The 23241-nt window shown below is 37.0% G+C and overlaps 1 protein-coding gene across 1 annotated transcript in view; it reads right to left on the bottom strand.

The window, feature by feature from the left end:
• LOC134529593 (Krueppel-like factor 3) overlaps nucleotides 1–23241 on the bottom strand; it is a 125908-nt gene that overhangs the window by 1995 nt on the left and 100672 nt on the right. The window contains exons 4-5 of the mRNA XM_063363845.1: nucleotides 9455–9542; nucleotides 9160–9362 (exon numbers count right to left, since the gene is read on the bottom strand). Of these exons, the coding sequence (XP_063219915.1) occupies nucleotides 9160–9362; nucleotides 9455–9542 (291 nt within the window). The remainder of the gene's footprint in view (nucleotides 1–9159; nucleotides 9363–9454; nucleotides 9543–23241) is intronic.

Below are 23241 nucleotides of genomic sequence, written 5' to 3'. Positions count from 1 at the left end.
GGAAAGATTAGCCCAAATAATTAAATACAGTTTTAATTATTACTAATTTTTAGATTATTAATTAAACTAAAACATGTCTATCCACAAATTATTTACTCATTCGTTCAGTTCACTGTCCCAACCGCAGCTCGACTCAATAGTGGCTCTCCCTACTGCTTGCTTCTTACCTCGCGCCTCTGTCCCAATACACTGTCTCTTACTACTCACTCGTCTGCACCACGAGACAGTCCCTGATACACAAGTCTCCGCATACGAAGCCTGTCACTTGTTGTCCGGTTATCGCTCGCCAAGGGGTCACTCACCCTCTTCACTTAACTGCTTTAGAGGCTGGCATTACCATATTTATACCCCTCAGCCCCTTCTGGAATGGTCTCATACCCCTTTGACATGTCACGTCATCAGGGCCGACTTGATGCCTGAAGCTCCTAGGATTATAGCATCCTAGTTATACCACACCATAAGGCAGCCTCTGGGAGCTTGCATAACATGCCTCTGGGAGCTTGCAAAACACTCCAGAGGGACCAAAGGATCAATGACAAAGAGCTGAGACTAAGGGGAGGGGTGGAGAGGGTAGCGAGGCTGGATCGCTAATCTGAAAAGGAATGAGCTGCATTAATGGACCATGCCACACCCGGGGACCAACGCTCTGCCGCCCAGCCAGCAGGCACATAGCAACACTGCTCCAGAATGCTTGTAACACTGCCATCTCCTTCAACCTTTTTGTCCCTTAACTGGTAACCCATCTCTTTAGACATATCCCTCAATCAGTCCAAATGTACTGTTTTTTTTTCGCATAATCGTCGCAAATTTTATACTAAAATCAAGTTTGAAAAGTAGGGGTGCAATGATTATGAGAGAAAAAAAATTTCTGTTAGGTAAAGTTATTCATAAAAACCAAACCCATTCATGGAAAGTACATTTATTTAAAAGTGGAGTATACAAGAGCACGTCGAACAATTTAAATTAATAAGTCATGCAACAAAAACCTTTCCTCAACTTCAAATAGAAAAACCAAAACTGTGACACGAATGTGAGTCGAAACACATAACTATTGTCGTAGTACACACTTACCACGAAAGAGTGCGGGCCAACAAATGTAGCTAACTCAGCACTCGACAGAGAGCACGCGTTGCATGCAATCGGCGTGATATTGATGTTCGACTACGTGTGTGCGCTCTATACGGGAATCAACATAAACAAACATGAATGTTGCCAACTAGCACTAGCTACATTTGTATAAGCGGTACACCGCTGTGACTCAGACGTACAGATTAAGATTATAACGTTTAAAAAGTCTTTAAAAGAAAATTTGCACATCAATTTCGTATTTCCGTTATTTAAATAGGTAAGCAGTAATTTCTGAATAAATATTAGATTTATACTTTAAAATACATAGTTTTATACGGAAAAGATACCTACAAAAAGCGCTCCGCATCTAATAGCGGGACCAAAAACATCATGCAAAGTTTACGCAAGAGGTTTAATTTTGACACCCTAAAATATGGGTGCAACGATTATGCGCGTGCGACGATTATGCGATACAAGAGGGTACCACATTTATTCATCCCATCTTTCTTCTCTGGATGCAGTAGATCACATAATTTATCCATTTCAACACTTCATATGAGCCTTCCCATGCCGCTTGAACCTTAGGGCACCTGCTCTTTCTTTTATTATGGGTTTTACAGCCACACCAAATCACCTTCCTGACATACAGTTGAGTTAACCTTCAAGTGTAACCTCGTCTTCATCCTCGTAATCGCTAATGGAAGGTTTTTATAAGCTGGATAACGTATAAGTGTCATACACTCATCCATGAATGGCAGCCCTATAAGCCATCAGGAATACTTGGATGTGTTGATCCCCATCTTGTTGATGTTCAGCCACAACATTGGCAAGGTGCTCTTCTAGGGTCCTGTTAAACCTTTCCACCATGCTATCAGATTGGGTAAACAAGGATATGGTCCTGGTTTCCTTTATCCCCAGAAACCGACACACCTGCTTGTTATGGGTGTGGTAGTTGGCACCCATGACAGTTAGAAAGTGCATGATGTAAGATGGTGTCATATTGATGTATTTTGTAACAGTGACTACAACGTCATATAATAAAGATATAACATGGCGCAGTCGACAGGATTTTGTGTTTACCTTAAATGATTATACTAAGTAACAAGACCGGGCCAGTAACCACAGTGAAAGTAGGTGCTAAGTAAAATATTTGTATGTAAACAATGGCCGTGGGTGGCGGAGTTAAGTTGCCACCTGATTTGGACTTACATAGCAAAAATGCATACGCGGACTGGAAGTTTTGGGAGTCAGAATTTGAAGACTACCTTGTGAGTACTGGACAAGACAATGCCCCAGACAAGGTTAAAATTTCACTTTTGCGAAACATCATGGGCAGTGATTCCTCTCGCATTTTGCAAACTGTTGACATGGTGGAAGAGGATAAGAAAAGTTATGTTAAGTGGAAGCAGGCCATAGAAAGGTACGTCCGACCCAGGATCAATGAGGTCTTTGAACGATATGTGTTTGCTCAGAGGTGCCAAGAAGAAGGGGAAAGCTTTGAGCATTTTTTCACTGCCCTACGACATCTCGTGAAGAACTGTAATTATAATAACACCACCGGTGAGAGTGCGGAAAACAAGATGCTGCGGGATCGTATAGTTCATGGTGTACTAGACAAGGCCGTCCAAGAAGCTTTACTACGAGTTGATAACCTCACATTGGAAAAAGCGGCAGCACATTGCAGAGCGTGTGAGCAGAGCAAGCAACAAGCACATCTAATACACAGCAAGAATGGTGATAGTGAGTCTGACACTGTTTTAATTAGTGCGGTTAGTAAAAGCTCAAGTGAACAGCGTCAGAGGCTGGTGAAAGATGGGGAAACAAAGGGAGAATTTCAGTGCAGGCGATGCCAGTCAGTGCACGGACCCAAAGCATGCCCAGCATATGGAAAGAAATGTGCTAAATGCGGAGTCCTGAATCACTTTGCAAGGTCATGTAGAGTTCGTAAGGTACAAGTTGTGGAGCGAATTGAATTATCCAGCTCGCAAGAGAGTCTTTATTGTGATAGTGTCAGTGTATGTCCTGTTGATATTAGGGGTCGCATAAAAAGCCACAGAGACAGCAGTAGTGCTTCCTACCCCAATGAGTGGCAAGAAAAAGTAAGCATTGAAGGCGTAAAAATGATGGTGAAGCTAGACACCGGCGCACAGGTTAGTGTACTTCCACTTCAGGTTTTTAAAAAAGTGGACAAGCAGTTTAGGGTTGAGCCTACGAACGTGAAATTAAAGACTTTGGATGGTGTTATCACACCTGTGGGTAAAGTAACCTTGAACTGCCAAGCTACGAGAGCTGAAGCTTATATAGACTTTATGGTAGTGGACTTGGATGTTGTGCCATTGCTCGGGTTACCAGGATGCATACAACTGAACTTAGTGCAGCGGGTGCACTCTGTTGACAACAGGACGGCGAAAGACAGTTTTGTGCGACAAAATGAAGATGTGTTTCATGGCCTGGGTTGCTTTCCTCAAGAAGGTAAAATCATTACTAAAGTAGGAGCTGATCCTGTATGTTGCCCTCCTAGACGAGTACCTCAGGCCTTGAGAGGGGCACTCAAAGCTGAACTTGATAGACTAGAGACAAAGGGGGTTATTCAAAAGGTTGATGAGGTTGATGCCAGGGCATGGGTAAGCAACCTAGTTGTCACTGAAAAACCCAATGGTAAGCTTAGAGTGTGCCTTGATCCAACGGACCTAAATAAACAAATCAAACGACATTATCACATGGTTCCCAAACTCAGTGACATCAGTGAGCAGCTGGCAGGGAAAAAATACTTCTCCGTATTTGATCTAAGGGAAGGTTTTCATCAAATTGAATTAGGGGAGGAGGCATCACTGAAATGTTGCTTTTCCAGCCCATTTGGGATCTACCGATATCTGCGACTACCTTATGGAATAGCCAGTGCACCAGAACTTTTTCAACATCTGGTTGAAAGTAATTTTGCAGACATACCTAACACAGTAATATACTTTGATGATCTACTCTGTATGGGAAACACCGAGGTAGAACATGATGAAGCTGTTCAACGAGTGGTGGAAAGGGCTAGGGCTCGAAATATAAAATTTAATGTGGATAAACTTCAGTACAAAGCTATGGAAGTTAAGTACATTGGCCATGTTTTCTCTGCAGCAGGTATGAAAGTAGATCCAGAGAGAGCGAGGACACTAATTAATTTAAGAACACCCTCAAACAAAAAGGAATTGCAACAAATACTGGGGATGTTCAATTACGTTCGTAGTTTCTTACCGCAAATGGCAACACTTACAGCACCCCTATACGAACTACTGAAAGGGGGAGTCGATTGGCAGTGGCTACCCTTACATCAGAAAGTATTTGATGAGCTGAAGCAGAAAGTCGCTGATGCACCTGTCCTTGCATTATTTGACCCAGAGAAAGAAATCACCTTACAGTGTGATGCATCACAGTATGGGCTAGGGTGCTGTTTGTTGCAACAATCCAGTTCCGGTAACCTTCAGCTTGTCACAACTGCTTCAAGAAGCCTATCAGACAGTGAAAAGAACTACTCTCAATCAGAAAAGGAACTTCTAGCCATATACTTTGCAGCAACAAAGTTTCATGACTTTGTTTATGGTCGGACGGTAAATGTTCAAACAGACCACAAGCCATTGGTGGCAGTTATGAACAAAAACATAGGGAAGATAGGTTCCCCTAGACTACAGCGCCTCAGGCTCAAACTCCTTAAGTACTCACTGAAGGTGTACTATGTACCGGGAAAAGATCTGCACTTGGCTGATACAATGTCGAGAATGCCACTCCTGGAGACTGAACATGATCCTGAAATGTTGGAGGTGGTACATTCGTTGAGTGCACATTTACCAATGAGTGACAGTAGGAAAGTGATGTTTCAAAGAGAAACTAAGCAGGATTCCATCCTTTGTAAGGTGGCCAAAATGCACCAGGAGGGCTGGCCCCATACCAGTAAGATGCTAGGGAAATATGGTGAATACTACAAGGTTCAAGATAACCTACACATAGAAGATGGAATAATATTCCTTGGACACAAAATTGTGGTACCCCATACATTGCGGCAATATGTCCTGCACCTGGTGCATGAAGGGCATTCGGCAGTTGAGAAAACTAAGGCTAGAGCACGGCAATTATTCTATTGGCCCCGAATGGCGAAAGATATAGAGGAACATGTGTCAAGGTGCGGGATATGTGAAAAATTTAAGAGGGCTAAGTGCAGGGAACCTCTTATACCACATGAAGTTCCTAAACTGCCATATTTCCAAGTCGGTACAGATATCCTTGAAGTAGCCGGGAAGGCTTTCCTGATACTGATTGATTACTATTCCCACTGGATTGATATTCGACCATTGGCTGCAAAATCTTCTGCATGCACCATAAATGCAATGCAAGATGTCTTTAATGTTCATGGGTTTCCCAGAGTCCTCATTTCAGATAATGTACCCTTCAAATCTTATGAGTGCCAGCAGTATTACAAAAAATATGGCATCACACTAACTACTTGTAGTCCACACTACCATCGAAGCAATGGGATGGCAGAAAAAGCTGTGGGAATCAGTAAACAGATCCTACGCAAGAGCAAATCAGAAGGTACTGACCACAGGGACCTCCTGCGTGAGTATAATAACACCCCTATCACTGGGCTGCAGGCATCTCCAGCACAAATCTTATTCAGTAGATGTGTTAGAACCACCATGCCCATAACCACAGCCATGTTGCAACCAGTTGTTCAAGAGGGGATCTATGAAGCCTTGCAAGCCAGGCAGGCTAAGTTCAAGCAGTACTACAACAGGTCAGCTCAGAAGAAAGACGTCAAATTTCAGGAAGGCGAGCGGGTAGTCACGAAGATAGAAAGTGACAGTGTCTGGGAGCCAGCTGTAGTTATCTCACGAAGCCGTGAACCACGGTCATACCTCATCAGGAAAGACAGGAGTGGCAGAGTGGTCCGAAGAAACACGTGTCATTTGCGCCCTTCACGGTTCAGAGGAAACAGACAGATAGATTGGGTGCCATACCAAGAAATTGATGAAGGAGGTCAAACAAGTCCTACAGTGCAGGGTGGAAGAAGAAGTACTGATACAGACATAGAAGGTTTTAAGGGATTTAATAATGACAGTGAGAGGGTAACAAGTGATGATCCAGGAATAAACAACGGTAGGGACTTGCCAGACAGCAGAAGCAAAGACCATTACGTGACCAGGAGTGGTAGGAGGGTCAAAGTGAAACAAATGTATGAAGGGTAACATGTAACATGTATAAGGAAACCTGAGGTGATGAAAAAGGGGGAGGTGTTATGGGTGTGGTAGTTGGCACCCATGACAGTTAGAAAGTGCATGATGTAAGATGGTGTCATATTGATGTATTTTGTAACAGTGACTACAACGTCATATAATAAAGATATAACACTGCTGGAATATAGAAGATTCAAAATTGTGACTTTGGTCAGAGTGCAGCTCCATCAGTACCCCGAATCTGCAGATGAGGTTGTTGACAAGTGCATCCACCACAGTAGTGGCTTCCTGTTTAGGAAGAACATAAGCCTCTGGCTACTTACTGAAATAAGCAATAGCCACCAGGATATAACAGTTACCATCCTTAGTCTTGGGATATGGTCCAACAATGTCAATGGCTACCCTCTCAAATGGGCTCCAAAATTGTGGGGCCTCATTTTCCCATGACTATAATACTGTGCTCCTTATTAACTGAACAGGTGTCACACTGTTTACACCAAGCCTCTACACCTCAACCAGTAGTAGCACCGACGAATCTTGGCTAGTTTTATTTACTCCAAGATGATCACCCGAAGATCCATCATGCATTTCTTTCAACACATATATGGCACTAGGCTTGTTGGGAGGAGAAGCTGCATGGTAACCACTATTCCATTTGGATTCTCCCATGCCCTACTCAATAACCATCCAACATTCTTAAGGACTCCCATTGTGCCCAATAAACTTTCACAGCCCAACGGTCACTGGCTATCTCATGTCATGATGGACATCCTGTATCCTTCTCTAACCAGCATATAATGGGCCCTAGGTCAGGGTCTGTTGCTGTGCCACTTTTAGGCTGGCATGGTCCCATTTATCCTGGTAGTCATATGTCAGATGTCTTCTACACCTTCATTCTTCTCTACTCTTTTGCAATGACTGCAGTCTAGAAGCTTGTAAAACACTCCAGAGGGACCAAAGGGTCAATGACAAAGCGCCGAGGGAGAGGATAGGGTGGAGGTGGTAGCGAGGTTGAATCGCTAATCCCAAAAGGTATGCGCTGCATCAACGGTCCGTGCCCCACTAGGGGGGAAACAGCAGCCGACCGGCCAGCATGCACCTTGCCTGCATAGCAACACTGTTCCAGTATGCTTGTAACATTACATTTGACTCCAACTATTGAACATATTCACATTCCATGACAAAATGTAATTACTGTTTTATTACATATTATTATGAATTAACATTTTTTTTTAAATTATAATAATTTTAAACCTTGTATGTACTTTGTATATCTGTTTTGTATGGTTTTACATCACATGGCTATGCATGGAGGCTTCAGGCGACTGGACCTTCAAGCTCATTTGGGACTCCAAACCAATAAAAAACTGACTCATTGCAAATTACTGTGAGTGATGTCGAGTTGTTGGACTAGAACGCACAAACCTCAACACATAAGTGTGACTCATTAGTAACAGCCACCGAGGAACCTTTATGCTAAATCTTTTTAACAGCAAGGTCACGACATACGAAAAAAACACAAGCACATACATTAGAGATATTGGAATAGGAATTACACATGGTGTATACTTTAAACCATACTAGCCTTTACCCGAGATAATTGTAGAAAACTGTGGAAAATTGAAATGGCAAAGCTAGGCTGAGATAAACCTTGGGCCTCCGGAATGAATCCAGTGTCTTAGTCTATGGTAAATAAGAGGTAGAGCACTGATGGGTTTGCGCAGTAGTCAATTTTTGTGGCCAAAATGTGTTAATGTCTACAAACCCCAGACAGGTTCGCTTGACCAAACCATTTAGACTCCAATTTCTACGGCTTTTTCTGGTAGCATTGTTTTGCAGGTTGACAAGTTGATGTTATTGTTTTCTCATCGTGGGTTGCTCCAATAGAGGAGGCATAATCCAATCAAGCTGGGCACCGCAAATGCAAATTGATTCAGTTAAATTTTGTCACACTAAACTGAAACAAAACTTTTGTGAAGGAAAAAAAAAACTATTTTGTTGAAACAGTATCAGGTAAGAAATATTCTATAAACAAATGTAAAATGTAAAGTCACCGAATTTTCATTGCTCAGCATGTAGGTATGTAACATGCTCAGACAAAGTTATGACAATGATCAACTGGATGATGTTTGCCTCAATATGGATCATGGTGCATTGCTGCAACATGATGGTGCACTTGCACACTTTGCCAGAAATGCTCAAGAGTACTTGAGAATTGCATATGTGCTCATTATGTTTACTATAGAGGTCCCAGTTGCATGGCTACAACATTTCCCTAGAGTGATCGAGAAACCACAGATCATCGAAATCAAGAAGGCCAAAGTACTAAATAAACATTTTGTGACATCCCTCTAAAGTGATAGAGAGTGTAGTAGATGTCTGCATGACATAATAAATATGTTACGACAATATGTTGTGTGGGTAAATATAATTACATATTGTTAGATCATATACCAATCTAAATTAAGTCGCCCAACTCAAAAGCAAAATACATAACATCTCAAAAGGTAATTATATTTATAGCTATTTAATTTAAAAACAGCAAACTGAAATTACTCCTGACATAATATGCTATTTAAATGTTTCTTTTGTAAAAATATTTAAAACTTATTTTGCTAGTCATATTAATTAGGGTTAACAATATTATAATAGTGTATAAAATACTACCTCTTTTATATCTATGCTATTTCTATTACAGTAAAAAAACGTAATTTTCAGAAAAAACAGACCTATACATTTATATTTTTAACTAGCCTTAAAAATATATGATTCTAAACCGGCTATCCCCGTCATAGGACATCGTAACACACATGTTTTGAAGTAACACTTAATAAATTATGTGTAAAATATTGCCATGCATACACAAACATATTACCTGTATGAGTTCGCTTGTGGGCCTTGAGGTGAGAACTTTTCGTGTATACTTTCTGGCAACCTACAACATCACAGTGGTGGGTTTTCCGCCGCCTCAAACTGTCGCAGTAATTTAACGGCATGGAATTTGGAGACTCGCTTCGGATGCCATTGTGTGTGGATGGTGCACTACTGAAGCTGGGCGCTGGTCTATTCTGGAAGACGCTAGTTGAAACATCAAAGAAGAACTAGGTTTGGTTGCAATATCAAAAACACTTACACGCTATAACCGTACACATTAATGCCAAAATACTTACAAAGATGCATCCTTTACTCTTTGCATGGAAAGAAGGGTCGTGGTAGCAGTTTGAAGGGCATCTTGAGAAGAAGGCTCTCTCGCAGGTTCTGGGGAAAAATATGAAATTGAGATAAGAAATAATAACCAAAGAACAATGTAAACAATGCAACAAAACATTTCAGCCTTGCTCATGTGTACTCTCATCTTGAATGAGACCACTACTTCAAATATTTGCATGAATATTTCTTTAAAAATTGACAAATAAAACACCTAAGGTGGTTCCCTAATTTCACTGGGATTCAAACAACTAAAATGACAGAAAATAAATGAAACAAAAAATGATTTCATTACCATTATTTTTTTATTTATGACAGCAACCAGTTTTAATGTGGTTATAGAACTTTGTTCAATTAAACACTATCCAAATGCTTCTTTGTTCCAGCTTCAGAGCCTATTTCACCACCACCATTTAAGATTTTAAGCAGAGCTTAACAACACTTAAGCATAGTTTAATAACGAATTCCATCTCACTATATATTTGCTCAAGTTTAAGATAGATACCTATTAGTTAACTTTAAATTTCCAATTTCAGTCATTTAACTTCTTAACAGAAGTTTAGCAAACAGCAAAATGGCCGTACATTTAGTCAGCTGATGTTTGACTACGAAAATAATACTATAAATAACCTCAAACATTTAAGCAAGATAAAATATATAATTATGAAAGTGAACTTCTGTCTGTTTCCAACAAAGAAATGTCACACATATTATTTTAATCATGAAATATTTTCACATATACTTGTGTATGATTGTTATCAATTAAATAAGTTAATATCCTAATTCATATCTAAATACTTTACTTTTCAGGATAAAAGTTTTATATAAAAAAAAGTGATAAAAGTTTTATATAAACATATACACTTGTTGGTGTGGCTATCTTTATTTTCTTTATCATTAGTTTGAAACAAACCAGAACTTTTATAGCCCAACATTTTTTTATTCTTGCACTCACTTTAAAACTCTTCCTATAGAATAATATATTTTATTAATAAACTAATTATGTGACTAGTCAATTATCGATATTATGACCCTTTCTATTTATTCCACAAATATTCATACAAAATGCTTGGACATTTTAGTAAGTTTATATCTCATTAATCTGTAACATATTTAATTACTACAAATAAAGAGCTCCATATTAATTGAAAACATGGTTTTACAATTTAACCTAAGCAAGTACATACCAAAAATTTACAAAAGAAACCAACAAAACCCAACAAGAATCACAGTCTTTCCTGTTGTGTGACATATATGATTTAAGTGTATTTTATTGGATTATTTTGGTTTCTGTTGGAAACACAATGACTATTGCGTTTAAGTGGTTTCTGGCTCACAAATGAAAAAAATATCAGTGTATTCTGTTGTTCTTTTGTTGTCAAAGCACACTGAATTCATTGGTTTTGATTGGATTCTGTTGTGAACTAATTTTGAACAGAAAGTGTGAGTATTTTTGTTTTCTTTTGTTCTTTTGTGAAACAGTATTCTAGCTTCTAATGGGTTTTAGTGTTTTCCATTGTATCTTGATGGATTTTATTAGTTTCTGTTGTAAAAAAAAATATTTTATTATCTGTATTTTTCTGTTGGTTTTTGGTGGTTTCTGTTGCAAGGTATTATTCTATTATTTTAAGTTGTACTTCATTGTATTCAAATTTTTTTTGTGGTTTTCTAATGCAAGGCACTTTTGGGGTCTGTTTTTTTTTCTAGTTTTTTTTAATTGTATTCTGTTAGTTTTAGTTGTAAGTCACTTTTGGCATCTTTTGTTTTCTAGCATTTCCTGTTGAATTTTAGTGACTTCCATTGTATTATATTGTGTTTTTTTGGTTTCCACTGTAAAGTATTATATTCTTTTAATATTTAATTAGTGCCTTACATTGTGTTCTGTCGGTTGTTTTCTATTGAGTTTCATTGTATTGTTGGTTTTGATTGTAAAGCATTCTGTTGTTTTCTAGTGTTTTTTTAGGTATTCTGTTGTTTTTTGTTGTAATTCACTCTCTTGGGGTCTGCTGTTTTCAAGTATTTTCAATTGTATTCTGTTGTATTTTATTGGTTTCTGTTGTAAGGAGTTCTATTGTTTTCTGTTTTATTTTAGAATATCATTTTTTGAGTTTTTGTGGTTTCTGTTGCGTAAATTTTTGTTGTGTTCAGTTGTTATTTAGTGACTTCTATTGTGGTCTGTTGGATTCTGTTGGAAAGCACTTATTCAGTCTGTTGTTTTTTTTATTATTTTTCATTGCATTTTCTTTGTTACTGTTGGTTTCTGTTATAAAGCATTGTGTTGTTTTGTAATGTTTACCATTATATTAACGTCAGCCGGGGCTTCGCCCCATGAGCCTGATCATCCTCCATTTCCTTCCCACACCTATCCTGCCCGGCATTTGTACCGTGACGTAAATAGTCGTGTATTTGAATTGCGCGCCACGAACTACCGCAAGAGGGCGCTGTAGAGCCAGTGCGCCGCACCCCTATATGTACAGTATTTAAATTATTATTGTTAACCTTTTCTTTTCACCCCTAAACAATGTCACGATGGATCAGCCTAGTTAGTGTCGTTAGTTTTCTTAATATAATATTTTTTGTAATAAAGTAAGTGCAAGCACGGCCCAAGACGTTCCCAAGCGGGCGACGGCGGAACCAATTTATAACTTTATTTAAACTAATTTCATGCACAATTAATTACTACAGACAGTCTGGTTGTGGATGTGTGTATGTTAATTTTATAAAGAGTTCATGTTATTCTCTATAATAATCCGGGGCACGCAGTCGCAAGGATGTTAACGGTAATTGTGTTCGGCGCGAAGGACGCCATGTTTCCTGCCGCGAGCCTTGTCTCGCCCTAGTCTCCCTCTACAGCCGGCCGAGAGCGGACGTCTCTGCAGACACCCCGAGGACATCACCGTTGTCTTACCGATAAGTAGCTCTGTTAATTTAAATAATCTAAATTGTTTTTGTTTTCGGTTAGGTAGAAGCGTGCCCGACGCTGAGAGCGGGCTCGGTTTAGGAACAGGTGGATTCGAGATCAGGAGGGCTAATATCTCGCCTCACACTGGCCACGTAACGCCCTGAACGAGAGTCTCTAGTTGGGTCCACGTGCCCACTCATGTGGTGGCGCCCACTATTACCACAACTAGTTCAAAACGTAACACCGGTACGCCCTCAATATTCTGTTGGTTTCAGTGGCAAGGCACTGTTTTGGGGTCTGTTTTTTCCTAGTGTTTTCCATTATATTCTGTTGGTTTATGAGATTTTCTGTTGCAAGAAATTCTATTGTTTCTGTTTTTTCTATTTTTTGTATTCTGTTGGTTTTTTTTGTTACTTATGGGGATATGTTGTTTTATGTTGTATTTTATTGGTTTCTGTTGTAAGAAGTAGGTAATGTTGTTTCATGTTTTATTTTAGTTACTTTGTTTTCTTTTCTATGTTTTTTTTGTTTCTATCGCAACACATTCTATTCTTTTCAGTTGCAATTTACTGACTTCCATTGTGTTTTGTTGGATTATTTTGTAAATTTTTTTTTTCCGTGTTTTGTAATGTATTCTGTTGGTTTTTGTTTGTTTCTGTGCAAGGCATTATTTACATTTCTAATGTTTTTCATTGTATTATCTTGTTATTAGTGTCTTCTTTTACTGTTTATTTATTTTTAAGGCATTTAATTGGAGTCTTGTTTTCTATAGTTTACAATTGTTTTTGTTTTTGTTGGTTTCTGTTGTTTTTGTTGTAAGGGTTTCGGTTGTTTCATGTTTGTTTTATTGACTTCTATTTTAAACTGTTATATTTTGTACGTTCTATTTCAAAAAACCATTGAAATTTTAAATACTGGATTAACTTTTTTTAATATTTTCTATCGTACGACTTGCTTTTGGGTTATGTTGAAGTTTCTGGGGTTACATTGTATTATATTATTGTGTCTAACTTATCTTAACAATTTCTACATTACCTAATAATAAACAAAACTAAAATAAAAAAAATTTCTGTAAAACATAAACAAGAAACAACAAAACTAACTGAATACAATGGAAAACACTAAAAAAACAGAGTGTACCTAATGTAAATCACTAATACACAGCAACTACAGAATTAAATGGAAACTATTAGAAAACCTCAAAACCAAAAAAAAGAAAATCACAACAGAACCAACAAACAAAACTAACAGAATTCAATGGTAAACATTAGAAAACAACAGTGAGGTTTACAACAGACACAAACAAAAACAAAATCAATAAAATCTAAAACACTATAAACCAACAGTATGACTTATAAAAAAAGACTTTATACCATCGAAAACACTAGAACATAACTCATCATAAAACAATGCCTTACAACAGAAAAAAATTTGTAAACTGCAGAAACAGTAGTAATCAGTAGAATGCCTTACAATCTAAACCAACGTCAACCAACAAAAAAAGTAAAAACTAGAATACAATGTATCCCAATAGAGTGACTTACACAGAAACCAAAAAACACAACAGAAAACAATGAAAAACTAGACAACAACAGAACCAACAGACTGCTTTACACCAGAAACCAACAAAATTCAACAGAATACAACTAACCCACTGAAAAACAAGAACTAATAGAATGCCTTACAACAGAAACCAACAGTCACCACTGAAATACACTGACAATACAACAGAAACCAACAGAAAGTGGCCGATTCCCACATAGAATACAACAGAAAATCTTGTTTCCTGTTGTATTTCTGTTACTGTTGTTAATTTTTGGTCGGGGTAAGCTTGAGGCTAATAAAATTATAGAATTATATTTCAAATATCACTGTATAAATTGCATCTAAATTTTACACACAGATTGTCATTTGGTTTTCGAAACACCTCAATTGGCTCAATTCTTCCACCACGCTTCCACAAAACTGTAACAATATACCATCGACAAAACGTTAAACTAGGCTTCAGTGGCGGATACAGAAAAAAATTCAAGGGGGATGGGGGATGGGGGTGCTAAAAGACATTTTCAGCTATGGGTATAATAACAAATCATAAGTCATTTCGAGCAAAATAGTTAGTTTTCATCTTGCTGCGCCTAATGGCGCAACATTTTCTTCTTTCCCTATTTTTGTTTTTTTCTGTAACATTAAAGTGTTTGTTCTAACGACTGTAACTAAGCTATTGTTGATACTCCCCGATATGACCAAGTATTGCCCCTGATATTTAGGCTACCAGTGTTGCTGCCTGTATAAAAAATGCTTTTCTGCATAAAAAGTGTTCCTAGTGTCAACAAGCCGCCAGTGACACTGCCTGTTCGGGATGTTTAGAGAAACTTCTTCCTCGCAGCAATCGGCGCGATTTGGGTGTATAAGCCCGCCTGTCAGTTACTCAGGCGCAGTCGTCCTCCGAGTGGAAGAAGTTGATGCCGCTGCCTCGCCCAAGGTCGTCACCCCACCGCCATGATGCCATGAAGACCTTGGTATTTCCACGTTTAAGTATTGTTACTTGGGTGATAGAAGTTTCACGAAGAATATCGGGAACTTAGCCATATTTCTGAGGAAAGTTAATTTGGTGATAGAATATCCCCTGCAGAAGTTGGACTTCAAATAATTCATGAAAAAATTCATTTTAGTGATATTTTCTGGCCAGTGGGACTTTGATTATTTTCGTAACGCCAGAGGACTTAGTAATTTTCGCCTGCGGTTTGGACTTAGTTTTTGAAGAGATCACCCAAGGACTTATTCTTTTCAAGATGTTACTGACTTCTACATGGGCGCGACACTGTTGAGCTGGCTTGAGCGGCCATCTTGTGCATAGCAACTAGCACTCGGTCGGCTTTTCAACCGAGCGATTTACAACACTCCGCATCTGCATGATTACGTGGTAATTGCGTGAAGCAGTTTTTTTTTCTTCAGCCAATTGTTGCGCCATATTGGTTAGACGCCCAAAACATTGACTGGAGTGTAGTGTTTACATTGTGGAAACATTTTAAAATGACTATCTATGAAAGTGACTGCATTAAACAACAGAGATTCTAATTCATACGTACTAACCATCATCATACATTATCAAACACCATCTCCGCAAAGTTTTGGGCGGCACAATATGGCGATAGCGAGGTTAAAACGTTAACTTCAAGTAGCCTACGTCACAGCATTCCGTCTCCTGAAAGTTCATTAACTCCATGTCCGTCATCATATTTATTTTTCCATTTCAATGCAGACAATTGTTGAAAAAACTTAAATTTTGGAAACAAAGGGTGTATATATTAGTTAAACAACAATGTAAACTAAGCACATTAAACTCAATTTCTTTTCACTCTGGCATTTATTTTCACATTTCCCGAGTTACCATGCGTAATTAATACACTTCTGTGACTCAGACCATTTTTGTTTCAAAAAACATATTTTGAAAAGTTTCAAACATAAGTTGAAAAATAATTTTGAAAGCTGCTAAACAACTAAACAAACTTCAATACTTTGTAATATAATAAGATTTGACGTGCAAAAACCTAGTTTGTTTACACCTTAAGTAATTAAAATGAGTCAGGTTTACTTTATTGTATTCATCAATGAATAAAAATTGAACCAAATGCATTAGATAAGATATTGTGAATCTTTAAATTACTCTACGCAAGATAAAATTGAAGCAGTTGTAATATTCTGATATATTTTTTAGTTGAAATGATTAACTTTGGTAATAAAAAAATTACAAAAACTACATATCTATACTAATAATAAAACTGTTTGAGGTAAAAGGTCTGTACATAGGATGGAATGATGTAAAAACTATTGGAAATGGCTGTTAACATTATTTATAACTCAAAGAATATAGTTTTAAATTTTTTTTATTTATTTGTCTGTTTCTTCTGGATCACTTGAAAACTACTGAACTGATTTTAATGATTTTTTTATGAGTAAAGTAATTGGCTAACTTAACACTATGCTATGTATAATTTAAGAATTCTACTCCTAAGAAAATGAAAAAAGGGGTATATATGGTTTTAAGATAATTTATTATATCTCTGAAGCTAATCAAGCATAAGGAAAGACATTGGGTACCATTAATAAACACATCTAAAGAACCATTTTACCATTTTGCAAAATTCAACCTCTAAGGGATGTAAAATGGGTAAGTATGGTTTAAAATTAAAAATGCATACTTCCATATGTATTAGAACTATGGGAAAGAAACTAAGAATGAACAACTTGAATATAGATAACAGTTTTTTTTTTTTCACCTTTAAAGGGTGAAAAATGAGGTTTTACTTATTTTAAAAAATCGTATCCCTGAAACTAAAAAAGACTTAAAAATATTTGGAAATAATAATCAAAATAATAAATAACAAATGTTTTTTATCATTATGAAAGATTCCACCCTTAAGAAGTGTAAAAGAGATAAATCTAGTCTATTTAAAGGTAAGAAAATAAGACTTAACAGCATGAATTTAAAGTTATGAATTATATATATATAAATTTTTTGAAATTCAACCTTGAAGGGTGTGAAAAAGGGGTAAATGTGTTTTGAGAAATTAAGTTTATCTTTGAGAATAAGGAAAGATATTGGCTATCAACAACAAAAACCTTAAAAAAAAAAACCAAAAGAATTTTAACCATTCTGTGAAATCCAACCCTGAAGTGGTGTAAAAGGGATAAGCATGGTTTGAAAAAATTGAATACTTCTGTATCTATTATAACTAGCGATGAGAAACTATGTCTGAACATATTGTATGTAGAGTTACATATTGTATTGTTTTCCAATCATAGAAATCTCGTCATTTAAGGAGGGTGAAAAGGAGGTAAGTTTTATTTATTAAAAAAAAATCATATCTCCGAAACTAACAAATTCAAAAGTAAAATATGTGGTAAGAATATTCTAAATAATAAACATTACATTACTTTTAAACCAATTTGTGAGATTCCGCCCCTAATGGGTGTAAAATGGGATGTTTGGTTTTAAGAAAATAAAATTCATACTTTCGATTCTACTAGATCTATAAGTAAGAAACTAAGAATGAACAACATAAATATAAAATTAGGGAATGTATAATTTTTTTTTTGAAATTCAATCTTTAAGGGGATGAAAACGAGATTAAATGACTTTGCGATGATTAATTACATCTCTAAAGCTAATCAAGCATAAGAAAAGATATTGGGGGTCTATCAATAATGAACATCCTAAAACTACCAATCCTAATTTTAACTTTTGTCCCTCTGATTAACTGAGTGATTCTAATTCTTGTGTCTCTTGCGACTCCCCTCTACTTGTTCAAGATGCGGGTCTATTATTACTTTCCATTGTATTTACAGTGATTGGCTTGAAACATAAGTAGCATCACAACCACAGTTATTTCCCTTTAAATATTTGTAACATTTAAGTTTTCAACAACAGTATGTAAATAATAAAAATACAACAGTAATAATAGTATATACAATCCAAGAGACAGTAGGAACATAACTAGGATGGGCGCGTTCCACGGGCTATCGCTGGGTTCAATGACACCGTCGTCGATCGTCTGCATTTCCTGCCGTCTCACTTCCTCCACGTGAGTCTCGGGAAGTCTGTGCGGTCGCACGTTCATAGGTGCTACGTCTCTATTGACTGGTATACTGTGCTCTGCGTTGGAGCATGAAAGTTTATGGCCCGGTAAATGAAAAACATCCGAAAATTCTGTACATAATTTCAACAATTTGTTAATAAGTACTATAAGTTATAATTATTAATTTCTTCTAACGCAGCTTCTACCGCCATTCCTAGCGTGTTGATTTGAAAACTCTTACTCCTCGAGACCGTTTCTACACGATCGTTATCCAACCCTTGTGCAAAGCATGCGCGCGCCAAATAGTGAACCAGAGCAAGCGCACCTTGCTCCTGTGTTTCTGCACATAATCGTAATGCGGCCTCCTTTAGATCTGGGACCATAGTGTCCACTCTACTACCCCAGTTTGCAACAGACTCGACATTACCTTGCCGTGCATTGAAAAGCCCACACACGTAATAATCTATAGTCCTATGCACAGTGTAATTTTCCTCTAAAATGGCTTTAACTCCTTCCCAAGTATTGGTCTTTCCTCTTACTAAGATTTTCGCCTTCGCATCACCAATTATTTTTGATTTCACAATTTTCAGTAAGACCCCCTGTTGACCAGGACCCAATGACGTGTCTGAACCAACTTGCGTATCTCGGGCCGATTGCTCATTCTGCGAACTTTCGTTTACACAGCCCCACACAGAACCTTCCACCTGATTGCACAAGAGCCTCCAGAACATTTTGTTTTCGTGCTGCGTCGCTGCGGGTCCTCAGATTGCCCCGACCAAGTAAACTATAGAGCCATCTTATTTGTCCTGAAATCACGCTTGCCATCTGTCTGTACTAACAGACCGTTTGTTTACAATTTTCTGCGTGGAGCCATGGCTGATCTGAATCATAGGCCTCACGTTTCCAGTGTTACACAATTTTTTTTTTTAATTTATTAATTACTAGCTGCCCGACTCGGCTTCGCACGGCTATACTAATGGAAAAAAATTAAGCCACATCTCCCATTTACAGTAATGGTAAATAAAAAAAAATTCAGTGAAAATTTATTACAATGCTGTATAATGTACCGGAGAGAAAATGAATAGCACCGATGTTTTCCCGACTCGTCCACGCAACGTACAACTGATGAACCCGTACTTCGCTACGGCAGTCTACAGGCAGATCATTCTTGCGCCGCTCATTCATTATACATGCCCCTCCTTGTCGGTACGCCACTGCCACGCGATGCCCGTTGCCATGGAGACGCAGAAGGCATGAACAATGCAAAATCCTGTTCTCATGCAGACAAAGTACCCACTGTTGCCTGGTTTTAACCACCCATGGGATCTAATTGTCGGAAAATGTCATCCTGCGTAACATAAGGAACATTACTGTGAAGTTTCAAGTCTGTAAAATATATATACTTGAAAAAAAGGGCAATAAAAAACAAATTAAACACAGAGAGAGGAAAAAAAAACAATAGTTTAGGTTTGCGATTTAAAGTGATAAAGGGTTTTTAAATACTAATTGAACTCTTATGATGGTACTGATTGCTTCGTTGTTAATATCACACGGGTGTTTTTTTACTTTTATGGGAAAATTAAGAATGATAAGGCATCTAGTGCGTGGCAACAATGTTAATAGGCAGTAGGAAATAAACTTCTAGCGTCTGCAGCATTGTCCACACACACTTCGTACGTGTACTGCATTTTGTATCTAACCCCCTCCAACGCATTTGATTATAAATTGGACTTTTAGTAAGGATCCCTAATGTTACTGATAATATAATATAGCACAGCCTTCCTCGATAAATGTACTATCCAACACTGAAAGAATTTTTCAAATAGGACCAGTGGTTACTCAGATCAGCGCGTTCAAACAAACAAACTCTTTATAATATTATAGTATAGATTACACCTAACAGACTGTTCACAACACCTGTAACGGTGTTATTGTTTTTTTTTATATAGGTTTCTGGTATTCTGCGTGTTAAGTTGCATTATTCGCATCTCAAAATCCTTATGATCGAATACATTAAAAATAGGGTACTCTTGTTTACATATGTACCAGGTGTTAGTTAATTTTTTTACAATTCTGTACATCAAACTTATCCAACTTTACAAAGTTTTGTTTGATATTTTCAACTAGTAAAAATTCTTTATTTGAGGTTAAATATAGTAATTTGTCTATACAAGTTCTCATTCGTATAGGTAAAGGTAGTACCTTATATATTGTCAATTTCATGAAACTTACTAGGGGTAGTTTAATGACACAACTAAGCAAATTATTAATAATAAAAACGTCTCGATTTATTATCCTTAGTACCCAAATTCCGTTGCTTACACTTATTGTAATTGGTAATTACAATTCCTTGCTTATTTCTGGTTGCATTCGTTTGAGTAAGTTATTATTTGTGCTGGACATTATTAATGATTGTTGTATAACTTTTTGTGCTAATGTTATTACTTCTAATAACATCTCTCATTATTTGGTTAATATTCCCAAGTAGGTTTCCAATCTATTGGCATGCTCATCTATATTTAAACGAAAGTAAAATAAATAAATAATTTCAATTAACTTATTATGTATTTGATTATATAGCTATATCATAGATCTCTTTGTGTAAAATAGCCTCATTCATCGTATTCTCAATCAGTGTTTTATTTACAGATGTTAAAGTTGATTTAACTATTAAAATTTTTTCCTTAGCTAAATGTAGCAATTCCTTTTGCTCGTTTTCTAAATTCTTTATAATATGGTCTTGACAGTAAGAGGCTCCATCCTCGTCAAGTGTGCAGAAGAAAAAATCATTTGTCCTATAAAACTGATTAAGCCTCTTTTGGTTCTTGTTTCCCATTTCGTACCTACTATCTCTGATAATAGGTACCCTTTAATTTTATCAATTTTATTTATTGCTTCCATAAGCTAAACTATTTTTACAAATTTTATATGTCATGCTATGATTATTATTCATGCAAAGTTGCTCAGTTATGTTAGCATAATGTTTTACATTTTTATAATTTATTTCTAAGTTGGTTAAATTAACATAGGTCACAACAGTCCATTCTACATTATATAACTGTACTTCACCCATTTCCTGTAAGTTAAGTCCTAGTGGTTCTGTTATTTGTTTAACTGTGACAGCTAATGCTGCATAGTTAGTCAGCAGGAAAAATGTTCCCAAACAACTCATTTGTTACTTAAAACAGTTAGAAAAATGGTTTTAGTTTATTAGCATGTACCTTTAGAAGCTTTTTTTTTTAATTTTAAGGTACAATTAAAATCGTTTATAGCTATAATTTTAAACGCCCCCGTCCATTTGCTAACTTTTTAGAACGTCCTCTATGAAGAATCTCTACAGAATCTCCTATCGAAAATTTATATTTTTTGTTGGCTCTTTTATTGTGATACTCTTTGCTTTTTATTTTTGCGTTTATGATATTTTCTTTTGCTTGTTTGTAACCTAGTTGGGGAGTGTATCGTAATGTTCATATATAATCTTCATATTCGTATTGAGGCATCTCTACTGGTTTTTATTAATACCCTGGTGGATTTGGTTTTGTGCCAAACATATTTCGTGTGGTGTATATTTAGTGGCACTGTGTGGTGTTGTGCTGTACACAAATGACCCGTAGTTAATCAATTTGTCCTAATGTCCTGTTTTTTTATTTATATAGTGTCTTAAGAATTCAGAATTCAGTTAAGGTCCTGTGTGTTCTTTCTGCAAAATTGGACTGAGGATGTTGTTAAAGTCTGGGCTGGCCCGGCTAAGCGACCGAGAATAGTAACAAGACACTTTTAATCACTTGAAAAGTTTTTTTGATATACGATGATTTTGAAATTTTGTTTTTCAGTCCGTTTTATTGCCAAAATTGGATATGATGAAAGTTTGTATTAAGTTGTATTTAAGATAAAGGAGTTTTTTTTTAAGGCAGTCTTGTTTCATTATTACTTCTCCAAAAAATAGATCACAACTTACATAACAGGCCCAGGCGATGTATCACTAAACCACTATAGCGCCGCTCCATTAAAAAATAAAAATTGAAGTCCCTTTGTTCTACTGAAAGCAAAGGTACGTTCACCCGCGGAAGACATCCCGCGTGAGGGTTACTGCGGTCGCCATTGGCCGATGCCAACGCCTGGGGTCATATTTCTAATTAAAACGTCCCAAAACAAAGGTTCACTTCGGCCCGGCGCCGATCAGCAGGCGTGAAATTCTCTATTCGTAACTTTACTTCAGGCGCCGACGAAGCGACCGCACGCAGCGGCGATCGAGCGACAAATAACTGAACAAGGCAACCCCGTGTCGACTGACCAACCAGAACACAGAATGAGTAAAATGACCATATTTGGAGAAATACTAAAAAAAAAAAAAAAAAAAATCTCTGAAAGTCTGGGAAGACACATCACACTACCTCAAGGCTCGCTCTGATTGGCCGGCGCGGCAGTGGCCAGCGGAAGTTCTAGATCCTTGCGGCAAAGTCGTGCGCCCGCGTGCTGGGTTTTGCCACTAACTTGAGGCGTGAAAATAACTGTCGCGCCCATGTCTTCCTTTATTTTTAAGCCTTCTAGAATGACTTGATGTAAGTCTTTGGACATACGCCATTGCTAAGAACTTTTTCTGTTGAAGAAAAAATAAAAAATAAAAATAAAGAAATAAATAAAAATACCCAAAAAAAGACAAAAAACACACAAAATTAAGCAAACAATTGCTGTTGTCAACAAGGATATGAACACCACAAAATATTCCATAACAGGAATATGGTCAACAAACAAAGAAAAATGTACTAGTTCTAGTTCTCTTAGTACATTTTTCTTTATTATAGCACAAACAGTATGACTTAAATTCTTATACATAATAGAAGAAACATTAGTACAAAATATTTATGAAACAATGAGAAAGCATCAACAACATAAAACATCCTCAGTTAGTTGTTATTGGTAGCAGGGGGAATAAATTCTGATATGTTACAATGATAACACGTAGTATTAATGTTTTTACTCTTAATAATTCACAAGGTCGTTTTATTAAATCACTATTAAACCTACAACCATAATATGATAAAATTATTTGAAGAATACCAAATTTTAAAATTAGGTTTTCAGTTAAGACTGTAGCCACTGTCTCCGCATCTTGAGATGGTATGGGCATTGAGATTGCGTATTTTGATCAATCATCCTGACACGTCAGTAAGTATCTACTTCCCCTTCGGTCACAGTTAAAGGTCCAACGCGCATTTCTCAAATACTAGGTCCGAAGTCTTTTTCCTAGTTAATTTTTTGACACGAA

This window comes from Bacillus rossius, chromosome 2 (assembly GCF_032445375.1).
Source record: "Bacillus rossius redtenbacheri isolate Brsri chromosome 2, Brsri_v3, whole genome shotgun sequence".
In the NCBI taxonomy this organism is placed as follows: Eukaryota; Metazoa; Arthropoda; class Insecta; order Phasmatodea; family Bacillidae; genus Bacillus; species Bacillus rossius.
This window is presented reverse-complemented; position numbering and strand designations above follow the sequence as displayed.